Source organism: Leptinotarsa decemlineata, unplaced genomic scaffold, assembly GCF_025532065.1.
Source record: "Leptinotarsa decemlineata unplaced genomic scaffold, Ldec_3_MD MMD2_tig00026307_RagTag_RagTag, whole genome shotgun sequence".
Taxonomy (NCBI): domain Eukaryota; kingdom Metazoa; phylum Arthropoda; class Insecta; order Coleoptera; family Chrysomelidae; genus Leptinotarsa; species Leptinotarsa decemlineata.
In genome coordinates, this window is record NW_027412681.1 from 3700955 (window position 1) to 3716933 (window position 15979).

The window sequence follows — 15979 nt, forward strand, 5'->3', positions numbered from 1 at the left end:
TATTATTGAGCCTTGAGGTACGCTAGTCGCTTTTTCAGATAATATTGTTGTTTCATCAGTAACACAGTCGAACGCTTGATAAATCACAAAATACTGCCGCTATAACGTCATCATTATTCAGCTCAGTGTTAATTTTTTTTAGGAATGAGAAAATGGCATCATTGATATTTTTGCTGTCCTGAAAACCAAACTGATTGCTAGCAAGGGTGTTGTGCTTTTAAAAAAAATCATCATTTTGATTTTCACTATTTTTAGATGTAAATTTATCAGTTGCAAAATAATGAAAACTTTCAGAGTGCCGTCTAGAACTAATTTATTTTTCAGGTAACTCTCTAGTAACCTTGACAAACCATCTTTGGGGATACTTATTTAATACAATAAACTACTAAACTGATAATAGAAACACTAATAAATATAAATAGTTTATTTATATATTCAAAAATTCATAACAGTATAAAATAGAACAATCCAGTCCCTTCAAGTCGAGCTCTTTTGATTCTTCCCAAACAGGGAACTGCACAAATCTATCTTACTCTCGTCCGTCCAAGCATTACCTTCAATTGGAGCAAGGTAACTCACCAACTTCGGGTGTACAACGTACCTCGTTTTCCTACCTTTCGTCGCTCTAGTGTCGATTTTCCTCTTCATCTTACTTCTCATATTTTGCAATTGAATCCACTGCCTACCCAACTGGACAGGGTCGGTGATGTCCGAAGACTTGACCTCAATCAGCTCCCTCAGAAGTTGGTGGTAGAAATCGTTGTCATCAAAAATTTCGGGATTGTACTCGCCAGTAGGTTTTGTGTCTGAGGATTCGTTTTGAACTGGCTCAATTTCTTCTTCACCTATACTCTTGTAATCTGTCCTCTTCAACTGGGTTCTCTTCACCAACTTGGACTTGTCTTTTAAGGTGTGCTCTATATTGTTGATAACGGAGTATTGGCTTGAGTTAGATTTCATGATGGATATGGTAGTTTTGTCGTGCCACTTTCGGATCACACTGTTTCTGTAGTCCTTATATTTGAGATGCTGCTTGCCTATTTCGGTTTCGAAATCTGCAAGCTTCCTCCTCTTTGTAGGTTGTTCTGCGGCATCTACATCAGAATCTTCCTCAGGGATATCTTCATCCGTATCACTTGGGATTTCCTCATCACCAGGATCTTCTATTTTACCATCATTCTTCATGAACTTTTTCGTCTCTGGATATTTATTTAGCACCAAACTTTGTAAATCAATTAGTTTTCCTAGAAGCATTGATACGGAGCCTGCTGTTTCACTGACTCTATTGGAAAACTCCTGCCCTGATTCCGCCTTGATTTCTTTGAACTTTTCTTTCCTTGGCATCCTATTAGCAGCTGCTAAACACTTCTGAATCTGTATCCTCATCTCCAAAAGACTTTCCCATATGCTCAATTGATTTCTGACACACATTCCTTTTTTTAATTGTAGAGGAACATCTTCAGACTTTATGTGTTCAAAATTACTATTATGTTCAGTTTCGTCGAGGGTACTGTTTTCAAAATCTGAGCCACTACCTTCACTTCCTTCATCTGTATCAGACTCTGAATTTTTTTGGTCACTTTCATCTTCATTTTCTTCAGGAGATTGCATATTTTCATCATCTGAGTTGTCACCTGAAAGAAGAAATAGATAGAGAATATATTTATTTAGTTGTGTCATAGTCAATTTCACATAAAAAGTTAACACACCTTTGCAATGGATACATACTACATAAAAAAAGGTAAACCCATCCAAGCATTTCTATATAATCATATAAGGAATGGAATGCTCCTACAACTTAGTAATTTTCAATATCTATTAAAAGTTTCACGGTTTGTTTCTGATTTAATTTTTTAGGTAACAGGTAACAATATTCCTTAGCATATAAGGTTACCTTGTATGTTGTGATCCGTTTGTGTAATTCAGGTGGAGATAATTATTTCCCCTTGCGTTGTATATGTGTTATTTAATGTTATTTAGTTTTGCAAACTTAGATACATAGATGTGAATGTTAAAAACATCGTTGCTGTAGTAAATCTATTCCTGCACAATTCCTCATAGTCTGAATCAATTATCATTCTGACAAACTTACCTTTTTTGTGTAATAAAGACTTTGTATTTAGTGTTATATACCAGTGGATAATATAAATTAATTAGGTACGGCCTGGAGAAATATGACTTGAGTATGTGAAAAACATGGCTTTTTGCATGCAGTGAACATAAAAACATAAACTTTTTTTTATACAATTTTACAAAGTAATTGACCACTATATGTGTCCTGCACCCACGATTTCATAATCATTCACATAGATATAAGTATGACTGTGGTTGATGCCAGCTGATAAATTATTCATATGAAGCAAAAAGAGTGGTATCTCCAGGACACTACCTTGAAAGTTCTGTCAGATATGTATGCCTGAATGCACTGTTGAAATTGGGCCTCCTACATATACTCATTTTCTGTGATTTAGTTAGTGAATATCTACTTGTTCTTTATTGTGTCAATAGAAATAGACAGGTCAAAGAAAAGCCCACCTAAAGGTTTGTTTTCGTTGAACTTACTGCATATCATTGTGTAAAATCAGCAGATGCTGTTTCTACCATACAACTAATTAAATCTAAACCTGCAAAACAACTTTGTTATGTATATACCTACCACTCTCACTCTCCTCTTGATCATCATCTGATTCGTCCGAACTGACCAAGTTCTTGCGACTAGCTTTTTTGCCAGCATATTTCTCGTCAATGTCGGCCAGTAGATCAACGTTTTGTTTTCGAAATTTACTCAAAAGTTCGTCGTCGAAATCGTCATCTTCAGTGGTGTCTGTGTTAAGTTTTGCTCTTGTTTCATCTGCTAGTTCATCTTCTGGGTCTAACGTGGCCGGAGCTGTGTTGAGAACTTTAGCGATTCTATCGGCTAAAGATTCTTTTTTGTTCGTTTTCGACATTTTCTTGACTACTTCAATATTTTGAACCATTCCGTTTGTTTATATTATAGGTTATGAATGTAAGGTTATGAATTCTTCTTGCCTGACTGTTTCTTCTTCTCGTATTTGAGGGACACATATGGCAAGTAGCCACTAGCAGCAACATAAAACTAAGGGACAACTTCGGGAAAGACAAAGAAGTAGATTAAGATATTTTAGATACATAAATGAATATATTTTATGTATTCACTACAAAAATCGTTACAGTTGTAGCGAACCTCACTACAGAAAACTTGGATTTGGTCATCGGCTTAACGATTCTGAGATTATATTTCAAGTTACAGAAGCATATACAATTGTGAATTTACAGTTACGTCTGTAAATTTACAAATTGTCACTAATAACTATGAATTCTCAGTTGCAACTATAAATTGTAATTGAGATCCGTTTGATTTCTATGGTTGGGAGCTAACCTTCACTATGTGATTGAAAAAATATATGAAGTAAAATAAAATGTTTATTTCTGTACAAAATAAAATTACACACAAATATAGCTTTTTGCACTTATAAATTAGTATGGAAACGCATCCTTTATTTCCTGAGGAAGTTTCGATACCAAAGCATCATGATCAACAGTCCTGGCGGTAGCAAAAATACCTTGGTTATCAGGGAATGACACATTCTTATCGTAACTGTAGTGTTTGCCGTGAATATCTGTCAACCGCCCTCCAGAAGCTTCTAAAATAGCCTCAGGTGCGCAAGTGTCCCATTTTTTGCACCCTCGACTTGCGTAAACATAAGCATGAGCTCTACCTTCCAAAACAACCAAAACCTTGAATAAAAAACACACGAGTTAAATAATATTGAACAAAAATCATTATTGTGGAGGAACCAGAGTAATTAATAGACCTTTTTTTGGAGGAAATTTATACAGATATAGAAAGAGCAAAGTTTCAATTCACCCGATAAAATTCATTGTTACTTACGAACGTTAACTAGAAGTTTGCCCTTTCTGAACCTGTATAAAAATCTCCTTTGATTTTTTTTTCAGATTGTGTAAATAGAAATCTTTCAAAAAAGGTTAAAAGAAAAATCCAATCATGTCAAGTATTTAGTAATAATTTCTCGTCAATCCAGAAAGTAGTTACTATCATCAATACTAAGAACGGTACCTTATGTCCTGCACCACCGACGCTAATAACGTCATCAGGATTCAGAGACTTCAAGGCATTCGACACCATACCGTCTCGGTGCGATCTTGAAGTTGTGATGATGAATTTATCTTGTGGAGGGTCGATGGGATTAAATCCGCCGACTCCAGCGCCTACTAAACCCCACAGAGTCCTTCCTGGAGTATCAGGAACCGTTTTGTAGTTGTAATAGGGTTGATGGATAACTCCTCCCACTGCCCTACCACTGACAGCTACTCCAATGAGCACCGTCACATGATCTAGGAGTCCCTACATATATAAATGAAATAAAATATCAAAATGGAATAATATCAATATGAGTTATGAAAAATTATGACTATCTTGTGTCTTCACTTGATGAAAATTAAATAACAGTATACTTGATAATAATTAAAGAATTTTTTAATGCATTTTTTTCAAGGCGAGTTTTGCTACACAGTAGCTTCATCAGTTGGACTGGTACATGAAACTATTCCAAAATATCTTTTATATAGGTAAATACAAAACCTAATTAAATGAATGATTAATTGTGGTAAAATAGTTAGTAAAATATTACTTCTCGGAAAACAGGTAAAATATTGGAATTTTTTGAGAAAACTTGATCAATGATAATTTTTGGCAAAACAGGTACATTTTGAAGAGAAAAAATAAGAATACGATATTACTTTTAGGAAAACAGATAATTTATGAATATATTGATAATGGTGAATGAATAATTTCTTGTGGATCGTTTGAAAGAACACTTGGATACACCTGCCGATGACTGGATCGGAGATATTAACTCAGGACGTATAAACCTCTGAGAAAGCTAGCCACTCGCACCAGCAAAGGGTCAGGAGGAAATTCCAAAAATCTAAGGCTTTCAAACCCGGAAAATAGTGACACTGAATAATTTTTTTGTTTGGTATCTTTGACTTGGATGGGAAATACATTTCATTGGTTTACAGTCTAAAATTGTGTATGAATTTTTTGCAAACGCACCCCAACAGGAAATTTTATTACATCGATGTGAAAATGTATGCATTTTCTATATTTCAAATAGACTTGTGATTTCTGGCGCCAATAAAATAACTACTTGTGTGTGTTTATGAAAATTTTGAATAATTTAGAGAAAATTTTGGGATCCTATTCAAATAAGTGTTCATATGTCTATTGAAAAAGTCATTTACTTTCTGCTTTTTCCTGAGTTTCTGGAAGCAACTGTAAGAATCGCAGATCTAAATATAAGGGGAAGCTGAAACCTTCATTTCCACTAATTATAAATTTTTACACTACAACGAATCAACACATATATTGTCATTACCTCTGTATATTCAGAAGTTCCATCAAGGGGATCTACCCATACAACAATGTCTTCAGGAACAGTGTTGACAAACGAAGGGGGACAATTCGCAGAGAGAACAGACTGATCACTCTCTGTCACAATCCAGTCACTTGGTACCTGAAGAAGAAACAAAATGAGGCATTGAATTTGAGGTGTAGGGGAAAATCATTGGGGTACAATATAATTCAATTAATTGAAGACTCACGTCAGATTCACTGAGTTGTCCCTCTTCTCCTATAATGGTGACATCAGGAAATTGCTTCGATAGAGATGCAACTATGCATCGTTGCGCCGATCGGTCTGCTTCTGTCTGAACATCATTTTTCTCTAATCCCTGCACAAGACAGATATATTTGTTATTGAATGAATATATCATTGTGGTTATGTCAACGAGTGCATAAACAGGATACTATTCTTAGGTATAGTCTTAGTTACTAATTATTGTATTTAGTTCTTGGGTATTGTTGCATAAATCCACTGCAAGTTGACATTTCTGTTAGATGAATAGTACTCCTCGATATAACTATTTCAAATCTCAAAAAATCCACATTTAGGTGAATATTATGATCCAATGACAATGTAATCACAATGAAGAATTTAAGAATGCCATATATGAATGAAAACCACGGAGTATTTGGAAAAAAAATTCTTTAATCTGAAGTATTCTGACATGTAACCTACCATGCTTTACAATGAAATAAACCAAAAATTGATCAAAGCTAAATGGTGCTAAACATTTCTCTTCTCTCTTGCTTTGTTTGAAATAAATACATCAAGTGAACATACCTTTAAATTAAATCATGTGATTTTGAGATGATCATGAAAAAAATTGACAATTTCTGATTACTTCAATTAAAAGCTGTGGAAAATAAAAATCAAATGCTTTTTGGAGGCTGCAAGGCAACAACTTATTGATCATTTCTAAACAAAATTGCGTTATTTGATACATGAAGGTGGGTACAAATAAATTTAATATTTACCTTCTCTACAATGCCTAGTTCACCCTTGGTCATAACATCTTTAATTATTTTTCCGGCTCGTGTAGCAGCAGTTACTGAGGAAGCCAACAGCCGCAGAATTAGAGGCGCACTTTGAGCCATTTTTAAGGATATGTTCAGCAGAGATGTTAAAACACAAATGAAAATAATTCAGATGTCAATATGGGAAAAATGAAATCTGATTGTACCATATACAAAAAACCTTTGTAACCTTGTTTGGTTGATTTCGCTTAGTTTAGATACGGAATTCAAGAACAAACGAAGCATTCAAGAGGAACAAAAATAATTACATTTATTGAAAGATTTGAAACGGGATTTTGACTTGACGTTTGACCTACTTTTTTACTGATTAAGACGGCAAAATTCAAAAATTGACATTGACATTGAAACTACTTTTTACAGTTTTGCTCTTTGATCGTGTACGTCACGTTCGGTTATTGCAGTGAAAAAAAAGGATGTTTTTAAAATCAACTGCTGGTACATAACTGTAGATTGACCGACATCTGAATGTTAATTCATTGATGTGTTAGGAATCACACGTTAAAAGGTAAGACCTCGTTAATCCATCATGATGAAAATAAGCTGGTAGATTTATTTATTTATTTATTTTACGGGATCACCCCCATTTGAGAATAAAATTAACAATTATATAATAAAGTAATATACTACATTACATTATCTTAAGTTATTATAAAATACATATCATAATACGACCATGCAGTTAAGAGATTGTTTTTGAATTTGCTGAGAGATATACCTGTTACTTCCAATTTTCTTTCATTAATAAATCGAAAAGTACGATCAACAGTTATTATAAGTTATTATAAAATACATATCATAATACGACCATGCTGTTAAGAGATTGCTTTTGAATTTGCTGAGAGATATACCAGTTACTTCCAATTTTCTTTCATTAATGAGTCGAAGTGTACGATCAACAGGGTTATGTAAGCCATAATTTGTAGAATGAAACCGTATGTGAAACAAATCGCTGGACCTTAGGTTCTGTTTGGGACATTGAAATTATTATTTTCTAAAATTTCAGGAGCAACAATCAAGCCATTCAGTAACTTGTATATTAAAATTAGATCAAAGTTTTCCCTCCTTTTTCCCAACAGATTGAGATTAAAGATTTCTAAAATGTTGCTTTAATCATGGTCAATAACAGGTATACTCATTCTATGAGCACAAAATCTTAGGAATTTGTTTTGAACTCTTTCAAGAGTAAGATCACAATCTTACTCATTGAGCCATAATATTGATACTACCAGAGACAAGTAAACTATCCTTAAGACTTGAAGGGACAGATTGTCATGAATGACCTCTCCACCTCCTTTTAAAAAACTTGACATCATGGACGCAGACCTAATATTTAACAATATGTTATTTGTTGTTATCTATTATTTCCATAATATGTAAAATGAGGATATGGAATTATTTCCAGAAAACATCGTAATATTATACAGCATACTCTAAAATGCATAGAATATCCCCAGTGTGATCAACTGAACCCCTTCCTTATGAAAAATATTGTGTTAATAACTCTCGACCTAATAAAGAATTGATAAAGAGATTCAATAAATTTCAACACTTCTTTCAGAGGTACAAAGTACAACTTAAGTGACGCAACTTGACAATTTCAATTTAGGTGAAAGTTTTTCTACATTATGATCCATAAAATGTAGATCAGAACCAATAGGTACGCGCGACAAATTTAGATTCTTGTATCATCTATCCACATGAATGGAGATAGAGAGAATCGTTTAAAAAACCAGGGTTTTTTGGTTTCTTCGCATCTTCAGTACGAGTAACTGTGTGAGGTAACTGTTTCATTTTTTTGAAAAGTAACAAAGTAACACAATCGGTTAAAATGTAACAAAAGTGTTACGGTTGTAACATTCAGAAAAACGACATTACTCTGAGCTGTTTTTGTTATACCTACCAAATTGTGTTGGTTTGTAATAAGGGGAGTTCTTCAATTAAATATAAAATTTCTGAACAGTTGCTTCAACCAATAGAAATGTGTTCGAACATACCAATATTTTCCATAACAGTCACAGACCATGGTCTGTGATAACAGTCAAACAGTCCAAAGTCAAGGGTTACGTCAATCCTCAAAGTAACAAAGTCAGTGAGATCCGAACCTGGAAAATAGAAGAAATTAACCTATAATAATGTCAAATATAACCTATTATTTGTAAAATTTTAAAATCCTATGAATTAAAAATGTTTTTAGGAAACACCAAATTACCAAAAAGGACTTTCAATAAAGTAATTCAATTTTCAAGGCTCAGGAGGTATTACAGTGAAAAATTAACGATTCCAGAAGTAAATATTCCATTTTCAAATGGGTGAGTACACAATACAATATTTCAGAGACGTTTGGAGATACAGAGTAAACATTTTAGGCGTAACTTGAATATATCAACAGGGCAGTATGCCCGATTAGCGGACGGTTGTGCAGTAGCGACCTTAGGAGACACGTCTGTAATGGTAACGGTAGTATCCAAATCTAAATCAAGCAATAGTGGTTTTCTCCCACTAACCGTAGACTATCGTCAAAAATCAGCCGCTGCTGGACGTATACCGACAAATTTTTTCCGTCGAGAATTGGGGCCTTCCGAACGTGAAATATTGACATCTCGTCTCATAGACCGCAGTCTCCGCCCTCTCTTCCCAGAGCATTTCAATTGTGAGACCCAAGTTATCTGTAACATGTTAGCAGTTGATGGAGTGAACAACCCTGACGTCATTTCAATAAATGCAGCATCGGCAGCTCTATCACTAAGTGATATCCCTTGGAACGGGCCTGTCGGAGCAGTGAGAGTAGGCCTCATCAGCAACGAGGTTGTGATTAATCCCACAAGGAAAGAATTGCAGGGTTCTATTTTGAATTTGGTGGTATCAGCAACAAAAAGAAATCTGGTTGTCATGTTAGAAGGCAATGCTGATGTCATATTGCTTCCAGACTTGCAAAAGGCTATCAAGCTGGCTACTAAGGAAGTTCAGGGTATCGTGAATGAGATCGAGAGGATGCAGAAGGCTTATGGCAAGCCTAAAAGGCAGCTTGATATCCCTGTAGAGGTGTCTCAGGAAATAACTGAGGCGTTACGCTCTTTTTCAGAAATGCGAGTCCGGGAGATTTTCAAAAACTATAATTTGGATAAGATAAGTAGAGACAATGCTCTCAGTGATGTTAGGACAGACGTATTAGACAAAATTAGAATAAATTTTCCTGATTCGGATAGTTCCCTAGTAGCAGATAATTATAATAAGATGGTGAAGCAAATTTTTCGAGATTTGGTATTCGAGGAACGAAAACGGTGTGACGGACGCGAGTTTGATGAAGTGAGAGACATTTCTTGCAAAGTGAACCTTTATAAGCCGCTGCATGGGTCTGCTTTGTTCCAAAGAGGGCAGACGCAAGTTTTCTGTACCGTTACTCTGGATTCACATGATAGTGCTTTGAAACTGGACCCCCTGAGTGTTTTAACAAGGTATTAAATTAATTCTACTCGATTTTGAACAAAAAAGTAGAGCTCAATTATATTCAAAACAAATATATAAAATATACAATCGAATGGTGAATGATACAATAAGAAGTTAAGTAAATACTTCTTTTGTGTAACAGTTCAAAAGCTTGCAGTCAAGATTATCAAATTCATTTTTTTTTGTTAACGGTACCATAACATTCAGATGTAGCAATATATTTGTCTCAACTTATTGAGAAAAGATGAATTTTTTAGATTTTAATTTATGTATTTATTTCCTATGAGAATTATCAAAGTTCTATTGAATAATTGCCAATATTGTATTGAAAAAAATCTAATAGCGTTGCTGTTAGAAGTTATTATTCATTGATGGTTGACAATAATTTAACTAATAGAAAACAGTGTGTGTCTAGGGAAAAAAAGAACTTTGGGTTCAGTTTAATTTTTAATTCATATAAATTCTGTTTCAAAATCATTATTAAATATTGAATTTTTTGTGGATGGTACATCACTTTATTTCTTTAGTAATACTAAAGAAATTTACAATAACAAGTCTTATTATTTTTAAGTTGTAATCATATGATATGCCTTATAATAAACTTTGAGGAGAGATTAATTTTTTGGGAAAGAAAGGTATTTCAATCAACTATAATCATAACTCTTCATGCTATTTGATTTAATGCTTATGTATTATTTTGCATATCTGAATTGTTCGATCTGATAATTTTCAAATCTAAATACCCAATTAGAAAATATATTCAAATCTTTCACTTCATCTTATTGAGAGAAAAAGAATTTTCCTGCTTGACTGTTAACAAAAAAAAAATTACCAGCCCTTAATCTGATAATTCAATAGTTGAATCGTTAAAGTGGTGTGAAAGAAAAAAACTTTTTCCTTCATTACGAGTTTCCACCTTTTGCCACCAAGGAGACGGGCCGTATGGGGCCAATTGGTAGAAGAGAGATGGGACACGGAGCTCTGGCAGAGAAGGGACTGACTCCGACAGTACCAGACAACTTTCCTTTCACCATAAGACTGACATCAGAGGTTCTAGAATCAAATGGTAAGTGATTTTGATAATATTAATAATTTTACTGACTCTAAGCAGCAAGTCTTCATAATAATACTTAGATCAAACATTAGTTGAAGCATTACATCAAATGTTCATTGAAATACTTTTGAATATCATTGCAAAGAGTCGGTTGAATTAGAAAAAAGTTGCCTATTTTAAAATTTACCATAATCTTTTAATTTGTGGATTTAAAAAGTCATTGATATAAGCTTCAAAATGGACAACTTTTTCCTACAGTTTTCCATTTATTTCATTCTGGCCCTCCTAATGGCAGACAAATGGTTTAATCTATTATTTATTCATTTATTCTTCTGTTTAATTATTTATTCAACTGGTACTCCAAATTGTGATTGAAAAATGTGAAAAATTAAAAAAAAACTTTAAACCATTGTAAAAGTGTAAGAAAATATATAATTTCACCATAAACATATACAAATACAATTGTAGAATAAACTTTGTAACTTATGGAGAGACCTATGGCGAGTCAAAACAGTGCCACTATCTGGTTTTGGAACATGAACGCTTTCTTCTTGAGCTATGGTTTCGGCAGTTTACATGTTTACTATGCGATTACAATGTTGTATACCAGGTTTGTTGTGACAGATGTCTGAGAAGGCTCAATTTCCGCATTTGGTTTGAAATATGAGCTGTAGATTTCTTTTGAAAAATGAATAATGCTGCTTGGAATCATTACTACTCTCACTTTTATCAACAATTTTCTATACTATATTTCTTCTAGGATCCAGTTCAATGGCCAGTGTGTGTGGTGGAAGTTTGGCTTTGATGGATGCAGGTGTTCCCATCAGCGCTCCAGCTGCCGGCGTAGCCATGGGTCTTATAACACGTTATGACTTTACCAAGAAAGTTATAGAAGATTATTGTCTCCTAACAGACTTGCTGGTAGTTTTTACTTTAAATTTTGATTAGTTTGAAAATATACATAGCTTGAGCTAGAGCGTATTTGTAGGATATGTCTCCAGTAGATATGTAGGATATGTCTTTAGAAGAGAAAGTAAAATTTCAAAACGTAGACTCGCGGCAATACATATTTTCTGAACAATAATAAATGGAGAGTTCTTGTAAGAATGTCCTATTTTTCTGCAGTGTGGCCCCCGTTGTGTTCGAATAAAACTGACCACTCTCAACTTATCAGACATCATCATAATACTATAATAGTTTCATTGGGGTCAAAATGTAAATTACAATGAATAAATAGAATGCGAAATACATGTAGGTAGCATGCATACCCCTTCTTAATTGCATTATAATAGTTTTTACTCTAAAATCAGTGTTGACTGAATGAAGAAGGTTATATTCCAAAGTCTATGCAATGACTGACTGGCGAGCTCCGTGTTCACTTTTATTTATAATCTGAGAGGGTAGTGGGGATGACGGTGGGAAAAAGGAGTGGGGGTGGTGGGTGTCATGCGAATGCTCACTCCTGATTGGTCCGAACTTTTGCTGTGTTGTTCTAATTGGTCCATGTCGTTGACAAGTATGCTGCTGGTGAGAAGTCGATCTTATATTGTTTTAATCCAACTGATGGTACTTATGTACAACTGGTTTTTCACAAGAAGCTTTCCTGGTATTTTTCTTGAATCCTGTATTTGCAAATATCTTGTTTAGATTTGTCCTATCAACGCCTGATATTCATTTTCTTTCCATTTCAAGAAATATGCTGTCCAAAGTAATGTGCTGTTTAGATTTTTTCCTGAATTTCGTTACTTCCAGATCAAGTTCTCTTCATATTTCGACACTTAGCTTCAGTTTTAATAGTGACAATTTCAAACAGCTTGTTTTGAAATTTTCTTGGAAATGAGATTATTTACATTTTATTCAATTTTGAGAGGTATCTATGACGCAGATTTTGGTATATCGTAGCTTCATCTGATATTGCACACCTGAGACATATCTCCAGCGAATGTACTGTAGTTATAAACTCGATAAATACATGCAGAATCTCCATTTGAGATGCCACTTGTTCAAATAGGTTTTCCATTTCAGGGCATTGAAGATTATATGGGAGACATGGACTTTAAAATCGCCGGCACGAAGAAAGGAATAACAGCTTTGCAAGCAGACGTAAAAATACCGGGACTGCCTCTCAAGCTGGTTATGGAGGCGATCCAAAAGGCAGGTGATGCCAAATCTCAAATTCTCAATATAATGCACGAGTGCATAGAGAAACCAAGGCAAGTTAATAAAACAACCCTCAAAATAAGGATATCTCAGATATCCGGCTCGAAGGACCAAATATACTGTATTTTAATGAACCAGTTAATCTCCATCATGTGTGAAACAAATGGGATTTTTTTTATTAGTTGTCTGAGTGCATTTGTGTTTCAGAGTAGAAAAAAAGGACAATTGGCCAGTTTCCATGAAACTGGAAGTGGAAGCCCACAAGAGGTCGAGACTGTTAGGCATAGGCGGAATCAACATGAAGAAACTATTCGCTCAAACGGGTGTTCACGTGAGTTTACACCTCATCATTTTGTTTGCCTGCTGAAAATGCTTTTGCAGGTTTCGCAAGTCGACGATACGACTTTCGAGGTGTTTGCTCCTAGCAGAAGCGCTATGGATGAGGCCGAAGAGATCATCCAGAAGCTCCTGACGACTGAACGAGCGCCTGAATTGGAATTCGGAGGGATATACAAGGCGACTGTCGTAGAGCTTCGAGATATCGGAGTCATGGTCACGTTGTATCCTGGGATGCCTCCTGCTTTGCTTCACAACTCGCAGCTGGATCAACGAAAGGTATTTTGAAAAGAATTATACGATCGATAAAACGTGTTTTTCATCTTATGTCGTCTGGTAACTTCGAATAATTATGTTTTTTTTTTAATATCGGTACGAACATGGAAAGAAACAAGGTTTTCGAAATTCTATCAGAATATGCAAAGTTTTTTAAATGCGAAGCTAACAGTGCCACATTTTCAGATTGCTCATCCATCGGCATTAGGTTTGGAAGTTGGACATGAGCTGCAGGTGAAATATTTTGGAAGGGATCCTGTTTCCGGTCTGATGAGACTGTCTAGGAAAGTGTTGCAAGCAAATGTGCGATAACAGTAAACACATGTATAATTTATATTTTTTGTTTTTGCCTCACTTTTTTACCGGTATGGTAGGTTTTTGTACATATTTATTTTACTCAATATATCATTCTATAGAAATTGTTCAGACTCTCCTTTAAAAAAACACTTACAATATTAAAAGACTTCTATGAAATAAGTTCCCAAAATATTCTCAATCAGCAGAGGGATTTACTAAACTAATAGCATTAAGTCTCCGTGAATCCAATACTTGGGCTCAAATACCATCTAATTGTCTGCTCGTACTGGAAGCTGCAGAGAGACACATAAATCAATTTCCCATTTGATAAAAAATAAATGAATGAATGAATACGTTTATTTAGGAAATCCTAATATACATACAATAATAATAATAAATCAGTAAACAATAATAATATGTCCTTAAACAACAATAATAATAACTAATAACTAGAGTCATACATATGACTGTAACCTAACAATGTTGAGAAATAAAATAGAAAAGGAAACAAAATTCAATGGTCGCAGCACTTTTAGGCTCTGCTATCGTTTAGAGTTTAGATGAAGTTCAGTCATAAAATCAATATGGTCGACTTGAAGACAATCAAATTCCATTTTAATTAATTGATGAATGTAGCCGTTAGTACGTGGTAGAAAATCATAATGAAGAAAAGGAATTGAAACTTTCTGGGTTATGAGTTCAATGTATAAGTTTGAAAATGTCCAGTTCTGCGCTCACTTCTCTTGTGCAATGTGCAGGAGCTCCGTCTAGTTGGTACCAACAGTTTCGATAATCTTCGAGTGGCAGATTATCCACGAAACTGTCTACAGTATTCTCCAAAATATTCAGGTAGCTTCTGGATGTTAATGACTCCTCGTATATCACGTACCTCAATTTGTTGTCCATCAACATGCAGAAGACATTAAAACTAAATTTTTCTTGAAATCCGGCTTCCTTTGTGACGTGAGGATTTTCACTGGACCAATAATGACGATATTTTCTATTGAAAATCCCTTCTCTCGAAAATTTCGATTCACCAAATAATTTTATTTAAAAAAAGTGGATCTTCTTGAATGTGTGTCAACAACATTTCACAAAATTCTACTCTCTGTTGAGGATCTTGAGGCTTCATTGCTTGAATTTTGGTGAATTTATAATCATGCATTTTATGTCTTCGCAAGATTCTTTGAACCGATGAATATTTTATACCCAAATCTTCTTCAGCACTTCTTATCGATGACTCGGGAAATGCGTGAAAATATGCTAAGACATTAATCTGGTTGTCTTCGAAAGTTACGGGTCGAGGCAAGTTTCTTGGTGCTTTTAAAGTTGATCCAAATGCATTAAAATTGTTCTGAATTCGTATAAATTTCTTGAGGTTCATTGGCGGTAGATTCGGATACATATCATTGAACTTTCTACATGTTCTGCTGATAATTTTGTCACACTGTCCAAAAATAAACAAATTCATAAGAACTTCGTTTGAATAGTTTTATTCCATCGTTTTGAAGGTATTTGCAACTTCTGAAGTGACGAAAATGTCGATATTATTAGGAGAATGTCACAACGCTACTGTCAAATAGTAATCATGGCCTGCTTACCAAATACCGAATGGAAATACCATTCTGAAGGGACATTTTCACAAATAAATGTTCATAAGTCCGAAACTTGACTAGTAAGGTATAGGTATGATATACATAGAAAGAAAGCAAATTTCAGCAGCTTTCCGAATTTTCAATAATATACAGGGTGTTCCATTTAAAATAATCAAATTTCAGCAACTTTTTCAAGCAAACGAAAAAACTGTATTTTTTTACCACCCTGTATTGAAGTAACGGAGATTAGGCTGACGTGTGGGAAGTGTCCAAGTATCACCTAACTCCAAACCAAATTTCGATATCATAGTACTTCTTAACTAAAAGATATCA

General features: G+C 34.4%; 3 protein-coding genes across 3 annotated transcripts; 1 reads left to right on the plus strand and 2 right to left on the minus strand.

The window, feature by feature from the left end:
- Positions 1-409: 409 nt before the first annotated feature.
- Positions 410-3017, minus strand: LOC111511940 (protein AATF). Its single transcript, XM_023168018.2, has 2 exons — positions 2657-3017; positions 410-1634 (listed from the first exon to the last, which is right to left on the minus strand). Exons 1-2 carry the CDS (start codon positions 2976-2978, stop codon positions 478-480), a joined length of 1479 nt encoding a protein of 492 aa, XP_023023786.2. The 5' UTR covers positions 2979-3017; the 3' UTR covers positions 410-477.
- Positions 3018-3426: 409 nt separating this feature from the next.
- On the minus strand, positions 3427-6799 carry LOC111511943 (3'(2'),5'-bisphosphate nucleotidase 1). The gene is made up of 5 exons (XM_023168022.2): positions 6422-6799; positions 5647-5775; positions 5421-5558; positions 4100-4387; positions 3427-3759 (listed from the first exon to the last, which is right to left on the minus strand). The coding sequence occupies exons 1-5, from the start codon at positions 6539-6541 to the stop codon at positions 3499-3501; spliced, it is 936 nt and encodes a 311-aa protein (XP_023023790.1). The 5' UTR covers positions 6542-6799; the 3' UTR covers positions 3427-3498.
- Positions 6800-8554: 1755 nt separating this feature from the next.
- Positions 8555-14173, plus strand: PNPase (polyribonucleotide nucleotidyltransferase 1). The gene is made up of 8 exons (XM_023168019.2): positions 8555-8790; positions 8848-9936; positions 10801-10994; positions 11743-11903; positions 13008-13195; positions 13350-13473; positions 13524-13757; positions 13941-14173. The coding sequence occupies exons 1-8, from the start codon at positions 8666-8668 to the stop codon at positions 14064-14066; spliced, it is 2241 nt and encodes a 746-aa protein (XP_023023787.2). The 5' UTR covers positions 8555-8665; the 3' UTR covers positions 14067-14173.
- Positions 14174-15979: the final 1806 nt, after the last annotated feature.